Consider the following 25,371-nt stretch of genomic DNA (forward strand, 5'->3'; position numbering starts at 1 on the left):
AGGTGCCAAACAAGAGAATTAGAGGTCTCAGTAGAGATGTATCTTTACTAAACTTGTGCAAAATTTAAAATTTTTAAAGGGTTGGAATTTCCCTAAACTGTCTGTTCTTTTAGGGAAAAGAAAGTCACATCCTTGAAACAAAGACCCTTGTTGTTAATTTTTTTTTTAATTTGAAATGTGATAGTACAGTTGCTCCTTCGTGTATGTAAGTGCATGTATGTAGCAAAGAATATGTTTTTCTTAGCCTTTTTCAGTTTAACAACTAGAGAAGAGTAAGAATGAGAAGAAAAAGCAACTTGTTCTTCTGTTCTTTCACCCCTCCTTTGTCTTCTCCCCTCCCCAACCTCTCTCCCATTCTTTCATGGGATTTTGATCTTTCATTCTGTCTTACAGGCATCCCCTCTGCTCCCCGTGACCTAACCTATGAAGTTGTTGGCTCCAACGTGCTCCTCACCTGGCGCCTCCCCAAGGACCTGGGTGGCCGCAAGGATGTTTTCTTCAATGTCATCTGCAAAGTATGCCCAGCAGGGTCCTCAGGGCCATGCGTGCGCTGTGGGGACAGCATACAATTTGAACCTCGCCAAGTGGGTCTGACAGAAAGTCGCGTGCAAGTCTCCAACCTCTTGGCCCGTGTGCAGTACACCTTTGAGATCCAGGCTGTCAACTTGGTGACTGAATTGAGTTCAGAAGCACCCCACTATGCCACCATCAATGTTAGCACCAGCCAGTCAGGTGAGGAGACCCCTGCATCTGAGTCCCAAAATTTCCACTTCTATCTCTCATTTGATTTGCTTTCATCTTTTGAATCCTGGAGGTTTGTCTTCTTACTTGTATGTTGTGCCTTTTTTAATCTTGCCCTGCTAGTTCCATGATTTCACTTCTGCCCTTCTCATTCCTGATTCCTGCTTTCTCTGAATGGGCTTTTCTTTCTTCCCTCTTGGCAGAAAAACTGAGTTTAGCAGCTAATGTGGTTGTGCGTGAACAAAAGTTGTTAGGGCATAAGCTGCCCTGGAGAATGTGGCAATGGAAGTTGTAGTTCTGTGGGTCAGACAAAGCATGTTGCTTCATTGTGCAAGACAGGGACATGATCAGGGTTTGATGGGGTTTTTGTGAGCATCAGCCTGCCACAGCAGCTCTTGGAGAACATTTCTTCATTCCCTCTTCCCTTGCTCTATCTCCTACTCCCTCCATTTCATCTTCTAATACTTCAATCAGCCTTCCTAGCGTTTTTCACCTGTTCACTTTTATTTTTATCTTTCTATGTTTTGAGACACTCTGTTTTTCCATCAGTTCTTGTTCCTATACACCACCTTCCATTCGCCTCATTTCACTTCACACTCTACTGCATTTTAACAAGTGGTATTGAGTGTTTCATCAAATGGCCAGCAGGTAAAGGGAGGTGATTCTGCCTCTCTACTCCGCTCTGACGAGACCCCACCTGGAGTACTGTATGTAGCTTTGGAGTCCTCAGCACAAGAAGGACGTGGACCTGTGGGACCGGGTCCACGGGAACGCCATGAAGATGATCAGAGGGCTGGAGCACCTCTCCTGTGAAGCCAGGCTAAGAGAGTTGAGATTGTTTAGCCTGGAGAAGAGAAGGCTCCGGGGAGACCTTATAGTGGCCTTACAGTATCTGAAGGGCACCTACAAGAAAGGTGGAGAGGGACTTTTTAAAAGGGCATGTAGTGATAGGATGAGGGGTAATGGCTTCAAATTGGAAGAAAAAAAAAAAGATATCAGGAAAAAATGTTTCACTCTGAGGGTGTTGAGGCACTGGAACAGGTTGCCCAGAGAAGCTGTGGATTCCTCATCCCTGGGAGTGTTTAAGGCCAGGCTGGATGGGGTTTTCAGTGACCTGGTCCATTGAGAGGCGTCCCTGCCCATGGCAGGGGGTTTGGAACTCGATAATCTTTAAGTCCCTTCCAATCTAAATCATTCTATGATTCTGTGATTGTATGATCTGTCCACCTTTGCCTTGATGCATATCACAGTAAGGAATTGGAAAATAGAGAGGCAGATAGTCACTGTCTAAAGATGAAGATACAGTTAAAGATACAGATGGGCACTGTATGACAAGAAAGAATGTATACAATGACATTTACTCATCACCTAAATATACATGACCCCGAGATGGAGTGTATTAATACTGTGCAGTCCTGTGGGCCATAAAAGGATATGAAAACTACAGTTTTTACAATTTTTAGATAGGTGTTAAATGGAATTTTGACAAAGAATCCAGAAGCACAATCACCATTCCTATTTTATGGAAATTACTCTGGGTTCTTCCACCTACCATGTATTTTCTTCTACCTAGTTCTTGCCTTTTCAACCTTGCTGTTCTGATAAGTGGTCTTGGAATATTATTCTCCTGTCAATAGGAGACAAAGTGGGGGGTTTTGTTAATTTTTTGTTTTTTACATGGTAGAAATATTAAAATTTGCTGTACAGTTGTATGAAAGGTGTTATGATCCTTGTAACTAAGAACTAAACCACAGGGATGACTAAACTAGAATACTAGTGGCTTGTGTGGGCAGTCAAAGGAAGGGAAAAGATTAAATAGCTGGAAGAATAGGTCAGACTGATGGATACCATACAGAAGGCTTAAATATAGAGGAAAATGGAGAACAGCATCAAGCAAATCCTGATGTTCTGTAAATATTAAATACAAGGACTGGAGCCAGAGAGAGCCACATGTATACATACATACAGTTCTGCTAAATGTCAACAATAAGAGACTGGGCATATGTTGTTCTTTACAAGCATGTATAAGCTGGTATGGAGAGGAATTTTACACAGATTGTTTAAGAGGATATGATGAGGAGTAAAGTGATGAGGAGGCGAAAGAGAGGGAACAATTTGAACTGAGTGACAGAAAATGTCTGTAAATATTTAGAGATGTGTAAATGTTAAACTCAAACAAATCCCTGATGAGATTCTACAGTGTAGTTGTGGAAACCTCTGCAAAACCAGGCTTTGATACATCTGAAGTGAAATGCTGTGAAACCATATACACATCATGGTCTTGATTAAATCACATCTTTTCATTTCTGCTTCTATGCTATGGAAAGGAGGGGAATATACATGCACCCCAAATAATTTCCTACTGTTAGCAGATGCCAGGGGTTTCACAATGTCTGTTTCTTCCCTTTGAATCGTTACCTGACAGGCACTGAGTAGCAGAGCATGTATAGGATTCCTGCCCCCTTAAGAGGCCGGCTGCAAGTGGGTGATCAGTTTCTGTTTACAATAAAAGATATGTCTGGGTAATCTGTATGGTAATTCCAGGCAGTTCCTTCAATTTCTGCTGGAGACAGGTGAGTGTTCTCTTAACATCCTAAAGGGTTCTCTTTCTTCCTGGTTCTCATCTCAGCCTTCTTCATCTATATCTGAGGTAATTTAATTGAGAAACTGCTTCTTCTCCCGCCTGGAATCCTCAAATCTACCATCTTCTTTTGCTTCTGTTTGACGCTTCTGACAACTCCCATTCCTCAAGGTATCTTTTGGTGTCTCTGGGTGTATTGGGTGTTTCTCTCCAAGGTGCCTCTCTTGTGCACTGCAGCAGTTTCAGGGGAGGCCAGCTTTCTTAAACAGCAATGTGTACTGAACGACTTCTTTTTGTGTTTGTGGGTTGTTGTTTTTTTTTTCCTTGCTCTTCCTCAAGATCGTTAGGAGTGAGCTTGAGATGAGCTGCCCTCGATTCATAGTGACAGCTCATACTAACACAGCCTTGCTTCCTCCATCACGTGGCCTGTCTCATCCATACCCCCTCCCTTCTATCCCTTCAGCAGCTTTTCACTTTAGCATGGCTTATTGTTGTTGTTGTTGGGTTATTATAACAATTATTATTATTACTATTATTATTATATGAGTAGAGATGGACATTTCAGGATCTTATGTTCTGAAAGAGACAAGGAAGGGACAGGAAGGCATGAAGGGTATAAAAAAGGCAAACTGGAGAAAGATAAGTTTTCTAAATAAATGGTGGTAGCAAAAGAAATCTCTCTGTTGATTTAAAGGTGACCAAAGAAAGACCCTCCAGCCCTGGCAGTTTTTTGAATATTCTGCTTACTCATACATCAGTCATATTCTCTCACCTCTTCCAGTTGCTGATGCAAAAAATTCTCCTCTCCACCCTCTGCCCCTTTGTTAAAGATATCGTAGGCAATATTCTGTGCTGGAACAGTTCTACTTTTCTTTTTCTCATGCTACCTATTTGCTCTTTATCTCTGTCTCCAAAACACTGTTCATCTAAGAGTTTTCTTACCCCTAACAGTCTGCTAGCCCTGCTTCGAAGTATGATAGGATCCTCTGGTTACACAATCACATTTTTCTGTGGTAGCCTGATTATGATGTTCCTACTCTTCTGTGGCTATATGTTTGAAGACAGAATAAGAAGGGCTGGCACTGAAAAACTTCCTTTAATGTAGTAATACCTAACCTTCTGTAGCAAAAAGCATCAGCAGCCTGTTTGGATAGTAATAATAAAACCTGTTTGGATAGTAATAGCATGACATGCAAATATTGTATGCAAATTATCAAGCAGGAAAAACTATCCAGAGGTAAGATGAGAGAGAAGGGAATTGCTCTCAGCTCAGATTTGAAGTGCTGAGGATGAATACCTAAAGAAGTGTGAGGCTGTATAGAAAGATGTTGGGAGCATTTTCCAGATAGCATGAACTGCATGAGGAAAGGCTATTACGTAATTGTAGTGGAGTTATGCTTCTTCACAGAGGGGAACCTGACACACAGAAAGCAAAGAAATTAAATTCCAACCCTATTATTAAAAAAAAAAAAAAAAAAAAAAAACCTGACTAAAATATTAATGATTATTTTTACACCTTCAAGTGTACTTATCAGGCTAAACAAATAATCTGTTCTCATGTCTCAGGACAGAAGTCAGGTTTTCATTTAAAGGACTGTGAAAGACTTTCTCTGTGCACAGCTGTAACTACCTGTCCTTTTTTTTTTTTCCTACACTTTCCACTGAAGCATGTAGTAATATCTGTTGCCAGAGACACACTACTGAACTTATTCGTTCAGGCAGTTGTTACATTCCTAGAAAGAAGAGGAAGAGATAAAGACAGCAAAGACTCAAATGTTGGAGTAAATCTATGCAGACTTTTAAAAACAAATAGATTTTCTAATTTGAGTCCAGACGTTATGAGAGCAATGGAGATATGTGCAGATGAAGGTCACGTGACCGGGTTGCATTGTACCTGTGAAAAGATACATAGCAGCTTTCTACATCGGTTGGATTCAGAGCGGTGGGACCTGGCAATACCAAAAAATCTGTAGAAGTGCAGAAATTAAAGCCAGACAGTCTGAAGACTTGTGTAAGAGGCTGAATGGAGGCAAGGACAGTTATGGTTAGTGTCAGGAAATTTAAGAGGACCTGACAGAAGATTTTCAGGTGAAATGGTGTGAGAAGAGGAAAAGAATTATATGCCAAGTATGATTATGACATTATGAAGGGAAATGGATGAGTTGCTTGAAGATGTTTTCTTTTCCAAAGAGAGAAAAAAGAGTCCCATACACTTTGATGGCAAAAGCAGGGACACAGGCAAGGCATTTTCTTGATCAAAACAGGAAAGGAATAAGAAGGGAGCTGTCAAAAGCTACATGCTAGTGCGTTTTGCCAGGCTAAAACCAGCAGGTAAAGCAAGTGGAGTGTGAGCTCTGTTCATTGTCCTCTGAATGAACTGCATTAATTTTCAAAGTAACAAGCTGTTTGTTTATTTATGATCTAATTACCAACCCTGACCAGAGATCCCTAAGAATTAATTGTACTGTTTTATTCTTCAATAGGAACAACAAATATACTCTTAAGGTTTAATTTTTCCCTTAGTGACATTTGTCAAGTTTGCTGCTGTCAGCGGATTTGCCCAGTTATGACTGGGACTTAATAAAAATTTCTATGGTCAATCCACAAAAAGAAACTATTCCAGTTTCTCGCTTTACTATGCCCTATCTCTGCAGCACGAGCAGGGAATGAATAAGCTTGTTTTCACATTTCAAGTTTCAGCAACTGTTTAAATGAAGAGGAACTTTTTGAGCAAGTAGAAATAGGAGGTACATAGTAAAACACAGCACCTTGTGGCATAAAGGACTTTCTCCTGTTTATTAGGCATGAGTGGAACCAATACACAAAGAGTAGTAATAATAGAGGTAAGGGAAGTGAAAATAACTAATTTGCCTTTCTAAAGTACTCTTCATCCACAGGAAAAAAAACCTGACTAAAATATTAATGATTATTTTTACACCTTCAAGTGTACTTATCAGGCTAAACAAATAATCTGTTCTCATGTCTCAGGACAGAAGTCAGGTTTTCATTTAAAGGACTGTGAAAGACTTTCTCTGTGCACAGCTGTAACTACCTGTCCTTTTTTTTTTTTCCTACACTTTCCACTGAAGCATGTAGTAATATCTGTTGCCAGAGACACACTACTGAACTTATTCGTTCAGGCAGTTGTTACATTCCTAGAAAGAAGAGGAAGAGATAAAGACAGCAAAGACTCAAATGTTGGAGTAAATCTATGCAGACTTTTAAAAACAAATAGATTTTCTAATTTGAGTCCAGACGTTATGAGAGCAATGGAGATATGTGCAGATGAAGGTCACGTGACCGGGTTGCATTGTACCTGTGAAAAGATACATAGCAGCTTTCTACATCGGTTGGATTCAGAGCGGTGGGACCTGGCAATACCAAAAAATCTGTAGAAGTGCAGAAATTAAAGCCAGACAGTCTGAAGACTTGTGTAAGAGGCTGAATGGAGGCAAGGACAGTTATGGTTAGTGTCAGGAAATTTAAGAGGACCTGACAGAAGATTTTCAGGTGAAATGGTGTGAGAAGAGGAAAAGAATTATATGCCAAGTATGATTATGACATTATGAAGGGAAATGGATGAGTTGCTTGAAGATGTTTTCTTTTCCAAAGAGAGAAAAAAGAGTCCCATACACTTTGATGGCAAAAGCAGGGACACAGGCAAGGCATTTTCTTGATCAAAACAGGAAAGGAATAAGAAGGGAGCTGTCAAAAGCTACATGCTAGTGCGTTTTGCCAGGCTAAAACCAGCAGGTAAAGCAAGTGGAGTGTGAGCTCTGTTCATTGTCCTCTGAATGAACTGCATTAATTTTCAAAGTAACAAGCTGTTTGTTTATTTATGATCTAATTACCAACCCTGACCAGAGATCCCTAAGAATTAATTGTACTGTTTTATTCTTCAATAGGAACAACAAATATACTCTTAAGGTTTAATTTTTCCCTTAGTGACATTTGTCAAGTTTGCTGCTGTCAGCGGATTTGCCCAGTTATGACTGGGACTTAATAAAAATTTCTATGGTCAATCCACAAAAAGAAACTATTCCAGTTTCTCGCTTTACTATGCCCTATCTCTGCAGCACGAGCAGGGAATGAATAAGCTTGTTTTCACATTTCAAGTTTCAGCAACTGTTTAAATGAAGAGGAACTTTTTGAGCAAGTAGAAATAGGAGGTACATAGTAAAACACAGCACCTTGTGGCATAAAGGACTTTCTCCTGTTTATTAGGCATGAGTGGAACCAATACACAAAGAGTAGTAATAATAGAGGTAAGGGAAGTGAAAATAACTAATTTGCCTTTCTAAAGTACTCTTCATCCACAGGCAGTAAAGTACAAGGTTATGACAGAAGACAACCCAAGATACTTTTAAAGGATTTTCAGGTCTTTAGAGAAAGGATTAGAAGTAAATTAAAGTCTGTGGAAAAGACATAGGACATTTTCAAATTAAAGATAAGATATTAAACACATAAAAAAAGAAATTCCCATGCTGTATTCAGACCAATCTTCCTTGAAGATGATAGGTGGGAAAATGTGTGGAACAAAGCTAGGGCCTTCATGCCATTTGTTTAGAATATGAGGATAATAGGATACCTGAAGAGGTAACAAAGGAGAGACAAGAATGTGAGAGTGGTAGATTTGGGGCTAGTATTAGAGAATATAGAGGCATATTAGAGAACATTAGAGGCATAGCTGAGGTTGATCAAAACGTGTGAAATATAATGAGAGAGACACTGCATGCTTTCAGAAGCTTATGGGGTGAGACAGAAGGGGGAAGAAAACCCATAAACAACTAGAAAGAACATAGAGGCCCTGGCATGGTTTAGTTTGAATCCCAATTAAGTGATGATCTGTGAGCCAGTTGTCTCAATTCCTGTTGTAGCCCATGGATGTCTAGTCAGTAATGCAGACTGAATGACTCAACTGCCAGGTCATAATCATAAAATGGCTAAGCTTGGAAGAGAGCTCTGGAGGAGACCTTCTGCAACTCCCACTGCTCAAGCAGGGTCACCTTGAGAAAGTTGCCCACAACCACATCCAGAACAATTTTGAATGTCTTCAAGGAGGCAGATGCCACGACCCCTCTGGGTAATCTGCTGCAGTGCTCAGTCACCCTTATGATAAAAAGTGTTTCCTTGTGTTCAGAGGGAACCTCCTGTGTTTCATTTTGTGCCCATTGCCTCTGGGCCTGTCACTGGGCACCACTGAATAGAGCCTGCCTTGGTCCTCTTTGCATCCTCCCTTCAAGTATGTGTGCACATTCATGAGATCCCTGGAAGCCTTTCTTCTCCAGGCTGAACAGTGCAAGATCTCTCAGCCTCTCTTCCTATGAGAGATGCTTCAGTCATCTTTGTGACCCTTTGCTGGATTCTCTCCAGTATGTCCATGTCTCTCTTGTACTGGGGAACCCAGAACTCGACACAGGGCTCCATGCGTGGCCTCAGGAGAGCCCAGTAGAGGGAAAGGGTCACCTCGACCTGCTGGCAACATTGCTCCTAATGCAGCCCAGGATACCATTGGCCACCTTTGCAGCAAGGGCACATTGCTGTCTCCTGTTCAACTTGATGTCCACCAGGGCCACCCAGGATGCTTTCTGCAAAAACCTGCTGGTGTATCAGGCTCTTCTCACGGTTTTGTATTATCAGCAAACTTGCTGAGGATGCACTCTGCCCCATCATCCACGTCATTAGTGAAGATATTGAACAGTATTGGACCCGATATTGACCCCTGGGGTATCCCGCTAGGTGCTGGCCTCCTCCTAGACTTCATTTCACTGGTCACCCCCCTCTGGGCTCAGTTGTTCAGGCATTTTTCAATTAACCTCACTGTCTGCTCATCCGGCCCATACTTCATCAGGTTATCTATGAGGATATTATGGGAGACAGTGCTGAAAGCCTATGCCATGTTCTCCATGAGGATATTATTGTTCAACTTGTATATCAATGACCTGGATGAAAAGAAATGAAATTTTCCAAGGAAGAAATTTAGATCTGTCTTTTAGTTGAAGTGGTGGGAGAGCTCCCTGGGTAGTGTTTCATAAGTTTTGTCCTTAGAAGAGAGGCAAACACACGTATCAAAATCTGAAATCTGTCTCAGAGAGGTAGATTAAGTGTCTTGCGTTGCTTCATAGCTATTTTTATTACTGAGCATTTTTACTGGTTTAGGCTTTTGCCTGAAGTAGTATCTGGTTATTAGGTACATATGACCGAAATGACTGTTTTTAGTAGAGCAGGCTTCATTATCCTGGGCATCCCCAGCACCACCACCCAATTACCCTGAGTGATGGGCATACCTGGATAACTGGGACATTCTAGAATGCTGCGGTGCATGGTCAAGAGATACACAAACTGTAACTCTGGGTAAAGCCACTCCAGTGATTTTTTTCTTATGTTTCCCAATATTTCTAATTCCACTGGTTGTAACCTACTTCCGCATGCTGCCCATCTGAGTAGAATACCATTTATCATCATTGTTCTTGTACAGATTTTGCTGTACCTAAATGTGCTATGCACAGTGCCAACTCAGGTCTTCTTACCATTGGCCAATATAAGCTGTTGATGGGTAGCTGAAAATTAATAGTACATACAAAAATCAGAATGAATATGTTTTAACTAAAATACAGGTCAGATGTTGCTAGTTTACTTTGAGTGTTCCTTACAGGTAGGGGAAAAATTGTGGACTGGGAAGAAATGAGAAGGGTGGAAAGAATAACTGCTGGAGGTGGGAAGGAGGGGAATGAAAAGAGGTGGGAGGACAGTCATAGAGGGGAGATTTAACTCCGATCATTCTGCAAAATCTGCATGTGAAACTAGAAGGAACTCAGCTCTGCCCTGGTGGTGTAGCTGCGTATTTGGGTTTGCACTTCTCTCTGTGTGTGCTTTGTGTCCCATCAGAAGGAAGTTAAACTTTGCAGAACATTAAAATGTAGCGAAATCTGTCTTGATCAAATGTTAACTGACTGGTTATCCCATTCTCCTCACATTATCATTTGAATACAGTGTTCTTGATTTTTGTCTTAAGTGCTACATATGGTCTTGATTAATTGCTGCTGTCTTCAATCCTTGTCGCAACATTGTTGTCAGCAGATGAAGTAACTGTGCAATCTTGTTTGAAAGACAAGCAATTGTAAGAAATAAAAGGAGTAAGGATGAGAGAAAGCGTTTTGTTGTTTATACTCTTACATTTTTGTTTCATTTACATTTTTAACTGGTTCTTACTTGCCTGAGCTGTTTGAAGCCCATGTGAATTGTGTCAGAATAACTGTATCTTGTTATAAAAAACATTTCTTTTATCTTTTTCACAATTATGAGGCAAGAAAATGCTATTCTGCAGTTTTTGATAATTTACCAAATGTCTCTGCTTCGTTTCTCACATCAAGGAATTTTATGTCTATTGTGTAAAAGCAGTGGATTTAGGTGTCAGCTTTTCATTGGCATGCTTTTTCTGGAAAATGTAAATGTTCCTGAAAGTGTTACTTCCATTAGGAAAATGAGGGTTCCCTAGCTGAGTACATTAAAGGCTTCTTGGCAACGTGACATTTTGCTTGCAGAGAGAAAGCAAAACTTGAGAAGAGCTTTGTGGGCAGACAGCTGGCAGAGAAGATCCTCTTCCAACAATCCTGAAATTTTTGCTTGGAAATCTCTTCCTAAGAAGAAATTAATATTCTTTTTAGCTTTTGCACAAACCTGGAGAGTGTATGTGTATGTATAAAGTCATAGATGTTTTTTGTACAAGTGGATTTTCATTCTCTAGAAAGCATCACACGCAAATGGCTTTAATAACCATTCATCTCCCTTCCTGATCCGGGTACATTTTTTAGAAGAATTAACTACTTCAGAAAAGGGCCTGCTATTAAAGAGATGCTCTGTGTTTCTGTTGTCTTCAGAACCTGTGAATGATGCCTCTAGGAGGACAAAAAATGGAAAGCAAAACTACCTCAAATAGTAGCTTGGATTGTAATTGTAATTATTGTACTTCAGTAAACAGTGTTTGAAATCATTAATCATATTATCTTCAAGATAATATTTTGTTTCCTTCCTACTGATTTAATGAGCTTGAGGTTAGTAAGAAGTAATGGCAGTTACACGAGTCTTGAACTGAACCTCAGACTTTTAGAACAGCCAATCAAAAGATTTCTCAAATTGGTAGATGCAAGTTCTTGCTTGCTTTCTGGTTTAAATTCGTGCTTCCAAAGCCCTCTTTTATGTTTGCTGTCCAGATCCTTGCTTTGTACATAAAGGGAAGTTGACATTTTCCCACAGTAATTAATATCTGACACAGACTATAAGCACTTAATATCATAATGGAATCAAGACAGCTAACAGCTCCATCTGGGTAGTGCACCAGGCTGGCCTGTTCACCGAAAGACAAAAACTTAGCAAGCTATTTAAGAACAGGCAGAAAAAGTATGTGTGAAGCTTCCACACTTACTTTTTACCTAAGTGACCTTTAGGTGATGATTCCAGGCAGTAGTGCTAGTTAAAAGCCCATTCACACTGGACTTCTGTGGTTCAGTGGCCTGCAGTGAGACTGAGAGTCTCAAATACAGTGCCAGTTTTGACATCTGGGCAACAGTCCTGACAGGGATTGGCCTAAGATGCAGGAGCTAGTCTGAACACAAGGCTGCATATCAGGCTATGAAAATGAGATTCATTCTCTGTGATTTGCAGCTGAACTAGGACCATTGAACTGAGGAGTGCTTCGAAGTCTGTTCGTTAACACATCGATGTTCTCATCTACCTCTGTCTTCTGCTTTGCAGTCATGATCTGGTGGTGAAAGGCCCCCATTACTCAAGCTCGTACTTGATTTTTTTCTCCAGGCAAAGAATTATAACCTGGGGGAGAAGCAGAAGAGAGTTAATGTGCTCTGATTTTTCTTAGACCACTGTCACATTGTTTGTCCAAGCGTGATCCTAGAACAAGGCAGTGGCACTGAGCACCTTGTCATCGTACATGTAAAAATTGCAAATTTGAAGATCAGAATAATGTTCCAGCTACAATACAGACCATTTCATAATTCCTGCACATGATTAGTTGGATGTGGATTTCTTCATTTTCTTCCTGTCCAAGTTGTCGGTGACTGTATTTCCCAATAGAGTAGAATTGTGCCTGGATTTCTTCTAGATATTTTGTAAAGTACTTCATAATGCAAATTAAGGGAAATTAAAGGAAGAGCTGATCTTACTTATTAACTCATCATAATGAATATTCAGTTATAGTTCATTGTTAAACTTATGCCTTTGCAATCTCTCCTTTCTGTCTTTTATTACAGTCCCCTCTGCTGTCCCTATGATGCATCAAGTGAGTCGTACTACCAGTAGCATCACACTGTCATGGCCTCAGCCAGACCAACCCAATGGGATCATCCTGGATTACCAGCTCCGCTACTTTGACAAGGTGAGCAAAAAATGATGTGGTGCTGATTGATGTAGAGCTGTTATGCAAAACAGAACAGGGAAATCTTCTGTCTGGGAGGTGCACCTCTGGATCAGGATGGATAAGGTGGAGAAAAATGCTTCAATTGTGAGGGAAGGACAAGCTGTAGCAAAACCAGAATTTCATGATGTACACTTCATCCAACATCAGTTCGTCTGTATTTCCCAACTTGGAACCATTTAGGGATAATGCAAATAGAAAAAGAGAAGACACTTGTCGCCAAGCTAAAAAGCTGTGGCTAACAACCTAGTAAGTTTAGCCCCAGCTGGCACGGGTAACAGTGGAAGCAGCTGAAGTTTCCAAATGTGTACATCAGAATTGGACTCACTGCAACATTCTGTCATGTCTTTGTGGTGGGAAGTCCTCTGTTGCTAAGAAATTATGGGAGGAGGAATGCACTCTTTCATTCACTAAGTGGTGGATATCAGTTACCTGTTTATGTGCTGGAATTACAGGGTGGCAAATATAAAGATATTCTCCATTCACATCTTTTATGACTCCTAATCCAACTCATTTGAGGGGAAGAGGTACGTAGAGCTGTTCAGACAAGCTCCCATTCTGTATTCTTGATCTTTCACATAAATATTATTGCAGGATTGTGCAGGACTACTGTTTTTCTAGCAGTAAAGGGGCCTGTTGTTTCTGATAACAGGTTTAACAGCTTCCTGGATACAGCATTACATGTGTTCTTGCTCTGGATTCTCCTAGGAGAACGCATGAGTTTGGAGCTTGTAGAAAGCAAAATTTCAGGACAGGCTAGGGCTTTTTTTATGGATATGCTTATCAAGGAACCACAGGACAAGGTAGTTTTGTCTCTCACTTTTGTTTAGGTCGGGACTGAGGGTCTTTGGCAGAGCTTTGTGGGAAGCCCAGGCCTAAGGGAATGAAAAGCCACGGTGAGGAACAAATAGTGTGTGAGGAAGTCAGGTCTGGAATAGCAGTTGTGGTTGCAAGGCTCTGTAACAGATTCAAAGAATATTGGGCCAACATGGAAACTAGCATTCCTTGATGAGGAGAGCCTGCAGTGTGGGCAGAAGTCTCATGTTCCTTTTTCGTCACTGATATTCACAGGCAGAAGATGAGGATAATTCATTCACCTTGACTAGTGAAACCAACATGGCCACCATATCAAACCTGAGCCCAGGCAAGATCTATGCCTTCCAAGTACGAGCTAGAACAGCAGTGGGCTATGGCCCATACAGTGGAAAGATGTATTTCCAGACTTTAATGGGAGGTAAGTGCTGCCATTTTGTTCTCAGATCTGCACATGACCATCTTTCACTTGTGTGTGTCACTGAGTGTATTAGCTTATCCTCTGGAGGACTGCTACCAGAGACGCCTACTCAACTTGTATTTCTGTATATCATAATTTGCATATGCAGATTTGTTCACTCAAAGAAGCTTCATGCTGTGAGAGTGTATTGTTTACGCTAATGCCGTATCCCCCAGTCCTACTCATTGTTGCCTCTGCACCTCTGACCAGCCAGAACAGAGTGTCTCAGTAGAACTCTCTTTAGGAGAGCGTTACAGTACGTAGCACTGTACACTGCTGTAGTTTGGTCTTCAGCTGTCACAGGACATCTCAGAGCTGAATGCTCTGTGAAAATCTTAAAGACAGGTGGTACACAAGACATACACCGTAAGCTTGCCTTCCAGCTGTATCACCATCCGTTCATGCAGAGAACAACGTATTACCTTGTGATAGTCTTTGGTCAAAGGTACTCATGTATGTCATCTACAAGCTAAATTAATAGGGGACAATGGGATCAAAGCCCAGGTGTAGAGCTAGCCTATACCTAAGTGGCTAGTTAGGTGTCAGTGGACCAGGGGAAGGAAAAGTGGTTTCAGAGGGAGCACTGACTTTTCAGAAGTAGGAAGGAAGGAACTGGAGAAGCACAATGACTGAAGGGGTAAAGGGATAACCAAATCAAGCATTCGCTGAACTGTCAGGACTAGCCTGTGAAGCAAAAGACTGGTAGGGATGGAATTATGGGTAAGACCTAGTTGAGTAGAAGGGAAACTCTAACAGTTCCTGTCCTCTGCATTTGTGTGTGTGTATGCATGTGTCTTCCTTGCTAGGGGAGCGCTCGGAGATGGTGCAGGACCGACTGCCGCTTGTCGTGGGCTCAGCGCTCGGGGGTCTAGCCTTCTTGGTAATTGCTGCCATTGCCATCCTTGCCATCATCTTCAAGAGGTGAATTCCTTGACCTGCTCATGTGCACTGCAGACAGTGGAACTTTCTTACCCCTGCTACATAACCCTATCCCAAGGGAGACAGCCTGATCTACATTTATCCAGATGTCCTTGAGATGCCATTTTCTAGTTAAGGAAAGATCCTGCCCCATTACTCCTACCTGAGGAGCCTCTCCTTTGGTAAACCGCTCATGTACTTAGCTATTTGGCTAGTTAGCAACATGAACACAAGGGAAGCATTTTAAAGCTGGTGCTCAAAAGGTATTTAAATGCATCACTGTAAAGAAGGGACTTTAAATTGCATTTACAGCAAGTGGAGAATGAAACAATGTAGTGAAGAAGGACTGGTGGAATAAATATTTAGATCCACTTATTTAGAAGGTGCTAAATACCCTTTAACCAAGGACCAACAGACAATAGCTCATTTGCTGAAGAATAAAATCTGTACAACCCCAATGGTTCAATGGAACACTGACTCATAAAATATATGTTAAAGAAAGCAAATACTGCTCCCCATTTTGGAAAGAAAAAGGTGCAGATAAGTCAGTGTAGAGATTATCTGTATAGCAAAAAGGGACAGAAAGTTTAAAGAGAAAGAGAAAACAGTAAGGGTCACTACTTCTGTAGAGGTACAGAAGTAAACAATGGGGGTTTTGTTATTTGAAGAAAAGAAACAGTCATTACCTGCTCTTTGAATTTATTAAGGTTTCAACTTAATCCCCTAGACTGTCAGTAATGGATTTCTGTATCTTTGCTCTACTTTGCCTCTGCCCAAGAGGGACTTTTTAGCTTTTTCTGCTGACCTAAAAAAAATGTATAAACTACTTAACTTTAGAAAGTGACATCTAGTTTTAATTATTTCTTTTTTGTTCTCTTCTCTCTTCTACATTTGTTTTCTTCTTCTGTGTATATTCTCTTTTAATATTTTTCTTTCTGGAAAGAAAAGAATTATCAATTATTGTTATATTTGCATTGTTACTTCCTTTTGTAGCTTTGAACTGTTAAAAATATAATTTCTTGTTACAGCTGGAAATGTAATATTATGTGCACAACTCAATAAAGCATATATTTTTCCAAAAAAAATATCAAACCCAGAATAAATTAATACTACCAAAACTGTGTTGGGGAAAGACATTAATGGGTTTCTGTAAATGTATCTACATAAAAGGAAATATCATAAAAAATAGATTAATTTATACTTGAAGGATCATATGCAATTAATAGACAGTTGTTCAGAAAAAGTGGAGGTACTGAATTTCTATTTTAAATTTTTTCTTCAGATGAAAAATAAGTTTGAAGATGTAGGAAATGAGGAACACCACATGAGATTAGTAGTTCTTTAAAAGACTGAATATATGTACAGTCAAATGCTATTTTTTTAACTTGTTTTTGTAAATAGTTGGTACACATTTTCCAGGTAATATATAATGTGAAACACCTATTTTAGCTAATTGGGGTTTTTTTTAATGATGGAAAACCATTAGTATGTCAGAAACCTATTAAAAAAACTAGTGTAGACCTGACTTTCAGATGCAACAGCAGTTAGAGCTCTTTGGTATAGGCTCCTAGTAAAGCCAATTATTTTTCACAACAGAACAGATTTTGAAGTTAGAAGTTTTGGGTTTTTTTTGCAATCTTAGCAGAATTTAAAGAAGTAAGCCTGACAAGAAATACTAATACACAAAGTTACCTGTTAGAATGACAGAATTAGTTATGTTAGTAAAGTATCATAATGTTTCATGATACTCTGTCTTCAGTTGCTAATGGAACCAGCAGCTAGAATGTCTTGTGCTGAAACAGCAAAGCATGTGAGTTAACACAAATCCGTGCATACAGCAGGGATACTACAGGATACCACAGGGTTTGATTTACAATCTGGTCTAATTAATATGATTTAGAAAAGATTGTAAACTAGCATGAATTGTACATTTCTGGAAAAAAAATAATATGAGCACTGTTGGGAACAAAGGAAGTGACTTGAAAATGGAAAATATGTTTACAGCAAACCAAGAATAGGATGAAACTTACAAAACAACTAGATCATGTGGGAAAAAAATTGCTTGAAATAACATACATTTAAGAGGAGAATGAAATCTGAGAAATGCTTGTGCTGAGAAGGACCTATGCTTACTGGAAATTAGATGCATATATGCAATAAATATTGCAATAATAAAGCCCATATTTATTTTGATCTGCACATGCAAAAATAACATCATGGAACAGATTTCTGTTCATCTGGCTCTGTGTGGTTGGTTTTGAGTACCATACTTAGGAAAAGAAAAGTCAAAGTAAATGCTGTTAAGAGACCAGTAGGAAAAATAAAGAGGAATTAATCTTTGGGGGAAATTTATAGAAATTAAGCATTAGAGTAAATGGATCTTAAAATGTTTTTGAACAAATTAAAAGGCATCACAGAAACTGACTTAAATTAGTGTTTAAAAGAAAGATTTGTCATAATTAAATGAAATTAAAATGCAAATTTAGCCTGAATAGCAAGAAAACTTCCAAGACAGTAATGTTAAACTGTAATATTTTTTTTCAGGATAGTGCTGGAGGCCGTGTCATTTGTCATATGTAAAGTGGGGATGCATAGGAAACAAGCATGCACTGGTTACCAAGAGATTGGCAGGATCTTAACACCCATCTTCTATCCCTTAATTCAAGGATTCCCTGAATCTTGCATTGAGAAGCCTACCCCAACATCCTATGAGAGACTCTTGTGTGTGTCTTGACTTTTCTTTCCTTTATATCCTGCAGTAAAAGGCGAGAGACTCCATACACAGACCGCCTGCAGCAGTATATCAGTGCACGAGGTAAGTGTTCTTGAGCAACAGATGCCAAGGGCCTATCTCTTTTCAGGACTCATTAACAATCATGTCTCTCAGGGCTTGATTCTGGTGATGTTTTGGGCTATCTCCTCCACTGCAGGACTTGGAGTGAAGTATTACATTGATCCTTCAACCTATGAAGATCCCAATGAAGCTATTCGAGAATTTGCCAAGGAGATTGATGTGTCCTTCATCAAGATTGAGGAGGTCATTGGATCAGGTAGTGATCTGCAGATTTTGAAGTGCCTTCTTGGTCACCTTGAGTCCTGACATACTGCTGGCCTGAAATGGGCCCAACTGTGGTACATCAAGTGTCTCAGGATAGTTAACCTTCATTTTTACCAAAATTCATCTTAACCTACTTATCCTTAGATGTTGGCCCCAAACAAAGTTTAAAACACCCTTTGAAGACCCAGAGCTCCACATTTGAACCCTGAAGATGTCCAACCTGACTGAATTCAGATCCTTCATTGAAAACTTTACTTTAATCCAAACAGGCCTGGTAACACTATTTCCTAGCAGCACCCGAAGTAGAATGTTTTAGTGCACCTGACTAAAATTCTTTGCTTTGTTTCCTTGCTTGAGGTTTGTTTCTTCCCTCCCTGACAGGAGAGTTTGGAGAGGTGTGCTTTGGACGCCTAAAGCACCCAGGGAAGCGTGAATACACAGTAGCTATTAAGACCCTGAAATCAGGTTACACAGATGAACAGCGGCGGGAGTTCCTGAGTGAGGCCAGCATCATGGGGCAATTTGAGCATCCCAATGTCATCCATCTGGAGGGCGTGGTCACCAAGAGCCGACCAGTCATGATTGTCACAGAATTCATGGAGAATGGATCACTGGATTCTTTCCTCAGGGTACCACAACCAGAGTCTCCCACAACTGTTACCTCTTCATCTTGCTGTGTGCCAGTCTCAGATCTGATAATTTTGCCTGTCCTTCCTCTTCACTCTTGTTTCTCTAAACCCTCAGTTGTCCTCTTCAGTTGCAATAGAAATAATAGCAAACTACCAGAGTAAGTGGTTTTGGGCCAACATGGTGAAAATATTTCAAAAGCTCACCCATCATATAAAATTTATTATTTTAGACTTCTCCAGCTCAAATAATTAATGATAAACAGTACTAAATTGTTTATCCTTTTACACAGGCTTAAAGTTCCTTATGTGCATGCTCCAAAGTTTTCTTTCCTAATAATGATTTTTGGACTTTATTCCACTGAACGTTTTCAAGTTTCAACATTGTAATGAAGTAATGAAACTTGTAGTTATTTTTGGACTCAGTTTCCAGTGTCTTTTCTGGTAATGAAACATAGATACAGACATTTTTGTGGTATAGATGCTTCACTTCTTTTTTTTACTGATTCATATGCTAATTCAACCACAAATGCTTTGACAGGTACATTTTGAAGAGCACATGAACCCATTGTGTAGAATTGCATAGAACCCATTTTAAAGATCTTAAAACAGTAGAGCAGATTTGTCTGCTCACAGTTAGCCATCTTAGTTGTTAATGAAACTAGACGTACGATGCTAAAGGAGGATATGGCCACAAGGTGAGATTTGTCTTCAGAAGATCACCAGTGTCTGACTTCATTGGAGATTCGTTGCCTGAAGCCCACCCTCCTTTCTTATTTGCTGTCCCTGAACCTTCAGATTTTGACAGAAGTTAAGATACATGTTCTCTAACTTCATAAATCCACCTTGTTACCTTGCTCTTTGTTAGTCTTCCTTGCTGGATTCATGTTCTGTGGTCGTAAAAGCCCATGTTTGCCTCCTTACTTGCAGCAGAAGGAGGGACAGTTCAGTGTGTTACAGCTGGTGGGAATGCTACGTGGGATTGCAGCTGGCATGCGCTACCTTTCAGACATGAACTATGTGCACCGTGACCTGGCAGCACGTAATATCTTAGTCAATAGTAACCTTGTGTGCAAGGTGTCAGACTTTGGTTTGTCCCGCTTTCTGGAGGATGATGCTTCAAATCCCACCTATACTGGAGGTCTGGTAAGTTACCACTATGGAGTGAGTTACTGCAGTGCTGCCACCTATAATTTTTTCCTGTGTTCCTCCTTGATTTGGTGTGCCCTTTTTACTCCATCTTGAGACCAGAGAAACCAGTAGGGTAGAGCCTTCTATCTTATGGGCTATCTGTTCCAAACAAGTAAAAACCAAAAATAACTGAATATCTGATCCACTCTGCCATGGAAAATGGAGTCTCAGTGCTGTTCTTTGTGGCGTAAAGGTGAACAGGACAAACCTCATAACCTGATGTAGGTGTTATCTATCTGGAAGTATAAAGACTTGAAGGAGAGACTGAAGTCCTGTACTACCACCCTTTGAGGAAAGAGCTGTTTTTTTCCTACAGAAAAGATAACTGGCATAAGTATATTGATGGGCTTACAACCAACCATCAAATGAACTTAATGCCTATGAAGTTCTGATACCTGTTATACATACCACAAAAGGGGTGGGAGTATAACAGGCTGTTTGAAACTACCATTTGGTGTGCAGGGGATGAAGAAGAAATCAGTCACTGAAAAGTGAAACAAGTTTTAGATGTATGTGTTTTTGAAGAATGAGCACCTGAAAGATATTTCATCTGGCAGGTCATACCTGCAGTCGGAGAGGTCAAGACGGAAAGAGGAAGTAGTTAATGCTAGACACTCAGTGTACGTGTCCTTGGTGTTGCAGGTTGGGATTGTTTAAATGGCTTTAGACTGTAAAATAGTGGTGACTTTCAGGAGAATTTTACTATCTGCCACCTCTCAAATGCTGCAAAGTAGAGCTGTAAAACTTAAAATCTATTACATCATGGGATTTGTAGCAGCAAGGAGTCATGATTTTGTTTTTTCATCTATATTTGTAAATAGAACAAGGTGAAAACCTTGAACATAGTTTGAATTTAAACCAACAATGCCTACAAGATGGCATCAACTGGACAGGCAGCCTGTACTCAGAGTTGTGTTGTGCTACAGGCATCTGATCAGTTCAGTGATGTAATTTTCACAAATAGTCCTTATCTCACTAACATTCTGGTTGCTCTCTGACTGCTTTCTAGGGCTGCAAAATCCCCATCCGTTGGACTGCCCCTGAAGCTGTCCAGTATCGCAAGTTCACCTCCTCCAGTGATGTCTGGAGCTATGGCATTGTCATGTGGGAGGTGATGTCCTATGGTGAGAGGCCTTACTGGGACATGTCCAATCAGGATGTAAGTTTTAGTAGCGGTGAGACTGTACATCTCTTTCTCTGTCCTGTATCAATTCAAGAAGAAAGTCATACACCACCGAGTGATTGGAGCTTGTTTGTCTTTTATTTTCCCAGCTGTTATAAAGCTTTGTTCTTCATTACCTGCAGGTAATTAATGCCATTGACCAGGACTATCGCCTGCCACCACCCCCAGACTGCCCAACTGCTTTACACCTGCTGATGCTTGACTGCTGGCAGAAGGAGCGGGTCCAGAGACCCAAATTTGAGCAAATAGTCAGTGCCCTAGATAAAATGATCCGCAAGCCATCTGCCCTCAAAGCCACTGGCACTGGGAGCAGCAGGTGAGATGAGGACTTAGTGCAAAATAATAGGGCTTGTCTCTCAGTAGGCATCATGAGGAAAAGAAAGCAGTAAATTAGGCTATATAGTATTTTTACCAACCCTCTCATCTGAGACTGCAAACAAAAAGGAAGGAAAAAGAAGATGAGGGAGATGATTCACTTAATGGGTGATGAGGAGTTGTGAGTGCTGAATGTGAGGGGAGATAAATGTCTTGATGAGGTGCACTGAGGATGAACATGGGGGAGAGATGTTAGGGAATGAAGGGAGGGACACATCTGGGTGCAGCTACATGAGATATTCTGTGATCGCACAATACTATGGGATCACAAAAGGTGATGAAGGAAGAGCTTATGGATGGAAGGAAAACTGTAGCTAAGACTAATCAGAACTGCAGCTTGCAGCCCATATTTTCCCAGCTGCGTTTTCCAGCCTGATGGAACCAAAGGCAAGAGGTCAGCAAAGTACAAGTCTCTGAGGGAGTAAATGGCACCAAGATTAGATGACTATTGGGCTGATGATGGAATTGCATCCTGTTGGACTGGCAGGTTTTTCCCCGTGGTTGTAAACCTTGTCTCAGTGGAATGTACTCCACATCTGGGAGAGGAGAAAGAGAGTTATAGATTTGGGACAGACTCAGATGACAGGGAAAAGAGCAAATTCCACGTATAAACAGTCATTTCTTTGGCCTTTTACTGCTATGCTTTTATCTGAAGGGTGTTGGAGCTGAAACAAGGCACTCATTGTCTTATAGGTTACTTTCTGATCCAAGGAGTACATCTAGGAGAGGGAGAGCTAGTCACAAAGGTAAAAAGGTATAAGGTCTCATCTCTGCCTCAGAAACCTCCTCACTGCAACTCTTTACCCAGATAATAGGTCTAGACCCAGAAAGTGTTGAAAGATCTGGGGCAACAAGAAGAGAATGTGCCTGAGAGAGTATAAAATGGGAAGGAAGGATCAATTTCTTGGGTTAGGTTGATTGTTTTCAGACAGAAAAGGGAACACAGGTAGTCTAGAAACAGGGCATCAAGGTGGGACTTTAGGAATCAGGGCATGAAGAACAAATACTGTTCTCTTCCATTCTGTGCTCTTTAGAGGTCGCATCCTCTTACCTTACTAGTGTGGTCAGCTGATGTTGATAACTTGGGTTTTTAGAACCTGTCTCTTTTGCAGACCATCTCAGCCTCTCCTGAGCAACGGTCCTCCAGATTTCCCTTCACTCAGCAATGCCCACGAGTGGTTGGATGCTATCAAGATGGGCCGTTACAAGGAGAATTTTGACCAGGCTGGTCTGGTTACATTTGATGTCATATCACGCATGACTCTGGAGTAAGTAGAGGGGCAGAGCAGAAGATACCAGACACTAAATTTTCCATGCAGAAAGTGAAAGCAGTCTGAGAAATATTTAATAAAGGCTATATGGAGAATACATACACATGAAAAAGGAGAGGGAAGCCAGAGCAAAGTAGCTACTGTTTCTTACATCTTATTAGGGCCTCTGGACACTCTCCATACCACTGTACATTTGTAATCTGTTTCTATAAGCACTAATACTGATCCCATGTACACTACAAAAGATATTGTCAGCGTTGCAGAGAGACTATGACATCAGAATGTTCATGACACCTGCCACAGGTAATAACCACTTTCCAGGGGATGTGTAGAACCAGCCATACCATATACTGGTTGAATTGTTATGTAGAAGACAAGAGCCAGGAAATGGAACATTCTTAGAGTCATAGAATCGTAGAATGGTTTGGTCTGGAAGGGACCTTTAAAGATCACCTAGTCCAACCCCCCTGCCATGGACAGGGACATCTTTCACTAGATCATGTTGCTAAGAGGCACATCCAACTTGACTTTGAACACTGCCGGTGATGGGGCATCCACAACTTCTCTGAGCACTCTTCCAGTGTCTTGCCACCTTCATCGTACTAAATTTCTTCCTTATATCCAATCTAAAACTACTGTTTCTCAGTTTAAAACCATTGCCCCTTGTCCTGTTACTACAGGCCCTGGTAAAAAGCCTCTCTCCATCTTTCTTGTTAGCCCCCTTCATATATTGAAAGGCTGCAAGAAGGGGCCTCCAGAGCCTTCTCTTCTTCAGGTTAAACAACCCGAATTCTTTCAGCCTTTCTTAATAGGAGAGATGTTCCAGCCCTCTGATCATTTTCATGGCCAATTTCCACTGCTTCTTTTTCCATCATAACCTACCAAGTTCTGCTGACACCGCCTCCACCGACATACATTTGCCAAGCAAAAGCAGATGCCTTGTCAACTGTTTCTCAGACAAAGATAATATCCATACACATTGATTTAGATCTACAGGGAAAGGGGCTGGGACTGTTGAGAACAAGAAGCCCATTTTAACACCTTCCACATCCTCTACTCTCTTGCAGAGATATCCAGCATATTGGCATCACCCTCGTTGGTCACCAGAAGAAGATTCTAAACAGCATCCAGCTCATGCGAGTCCATTTGAATCAGCTTGAACCAGTTGAAGTGTGATGTTTACACCACCCTTATTCCACTAATATCAAACTCTGGAAAGGTTCTGGAGGAATTCAGAGGGATTTTCACTGTAAGAAAAAGAGATGTCAGTATGCTACTTGAAGACTTACTGCACCCAGAGAGTGCACGCTACATGTCCTGTTCCATGAACAAAAACAAAGCCTTGCCATGATTTGAAAGCAGAGCTAAATAACTGGTGGCATTTAAATGTGGCTGACATCACACATGGGGAACAGGTTGGGGGAGGGAAAGTTATAATAACATGGGAAGGGGATGGAATAATAGCTTGGACTGATCACAAGCACCTATTGTCTCTTCTCGGCCAACAAAAGGTATCAGACAACTTTACAAAGCCATCAGAAGGCTTTATCTGTGGCTGGGAGCACAGCAAAGCTACAGAGACATAATAAAGGCAACAAAAAAATATCATTTTTTTCCAAAAGAATCCCATCATGGTGTGAGAGATTATTACTCAGATGGAGATGAGCATCAGTCTGTCACTTGGTATGCCAGTTTGTTGGGGAACTCAAGTTCCAGTTAGTGCACAATATGTGGTAAGCAATAAGACATGTCACCTGGTAAAGAGGTTGAGAGTAAAGGGCTCAAAATTCTGTGCTATTTCATGTGCAATTCTTGGGTCTGCTCCATGATCCAGGAGGGAAGTTTACTAATCCATTGTGCTGACACAAGGAACAGCAAGTCCCTGGTGCTACGCAACTCTGTTTATGGCACTGCAACATAATGGAAAAATAAGGATTCCTAGGATCCACCCTGCTGGATCTGCAAGTGGAGAGGGAAACAGGTTCTGGTCCTCACAAGCCAATTCTTGAGAGGAAAGGCATAAGTTATGATATTCTGAAATCCTGAACACCCGGAATTTGGGTTTTGTTCTCTTCTGACCCCCTTACAGATATTGAAGACTGTGACAGAAAAAAATCGGAAGCCCTTTGCTGTTGAAAAATATTTGCTTTTTTTCTCACCCAGCCAATGGGCACAGTTGGTTGAATATTCTTTCTGAAGAAAATGCAAACCTGAAGTAGTCAACTCCAAATAGACAATTGGAACAAGGAAGGTGAAACTCTTTCACAAGTTCTTGTCAAGATGTATCAGGGAAGGATACCAGTTCCACAAGTCACTTCAGTCCTTAAAAAAGGAATAACAATGTCCTTGCAATCAACTATGTTATCTGGTAGAGGTGAATGAGAATAACCAGAATGACAGAGCTTATGTCCCCTTCAGACAGACTAGTGCCTGCTTATGGAAAGATCTGCTTTGAGGAGGAGCAGAGCTTCAGGGCTATATTTATCTATCTGTCCCTATGCAGGAGTATGAAAACATGAAGCTGAGCTTGAGAGGAAAATTCATAAACTATACTCTTGTCCACCTCACCAACACAAAGGAAGGGAAATGGAAATGGCCTCATTAAGGAAGACCCCAATGAAAACATTGCATAAAAAGATATCTTTTTTGTGTCTGTAGAGGAAATAACCCCAGCTGTTATGATCTGTGCCCGTCTGTTGGCTCACTGTGACCTAGTCATCAACT

General features: G+C 40.7%; 1 protein-coding gene across 1 annotated transcript in view; it reads left to right on the forward strand.

The window, feature by feature from the left end:
• Positions 1–24,444, forward strand: part of EPHB6 (EPH receptor B6) — a 59,369-nt gene extending 34,925 nt beyond the window's left edge. Inside the window, exons 5-16 of the mRNA XM_009892244.1 lie at positions 394–732; positions 12,589–12,713; positions 13,824–13,986; positions 14,832–14,946; positions 17,703–17,758; positions 17,874–17,993; positions 18,383–18,630; positions 19,558–19,773; positions 20,828–20,977; positions 21,124–21,317; positions 22,489–22,644; positions 23,715–24,444. Of these exons, the coding sequence (XP_009890546.1) occupies positions 394–732; positions 12,589–12,713; positions 13,824–13,986; positions 14,832–14,946; positions 17,703–17,758; positions 17,874–17,993; positions 18,383–18,630; positions 19,558–19,773; positions 20,828–20,977; positions 21,124–21,317; positions 22,489–22,644; positions 23,715–23,823 (1,991 nt within the window). The 3' untranslated portion in view covers positions 23,824–24,444. The remainder of the gene's footprint in view (positions 1–393; positions 733–12,588; positions 12,714–13,823; positions 13,987–14,831; positions 14,947–17,702; positions 17,759–17,873; positions 17,994–18,382; positions 18,631–19,557; positions 19,774–20,827; positions 20,978–21,123; positions 21,318–22,488; positions 22,645–23,714) is intronic.
• The last annotated feature ends 927 nt before the right edge of the window (positions 24,445–25,371 follow it).

The sequence above is a fragment of the Charadrius vociferus genome, unplaced genomic scaffold (genome assembly GCF_000708025.1).
Source record: "Charadrius vociferus isolate BGI_N301 unplaced genomic scaffold, ASM70802v2 scaffold301, whole genome shotgun sequence".
Lineage (NCBI taxonomy): Eukaryota > Metazoa > Chordata > Aves > Charadriiformes > Charadriidae > Charadrius > Charadrius vociferus.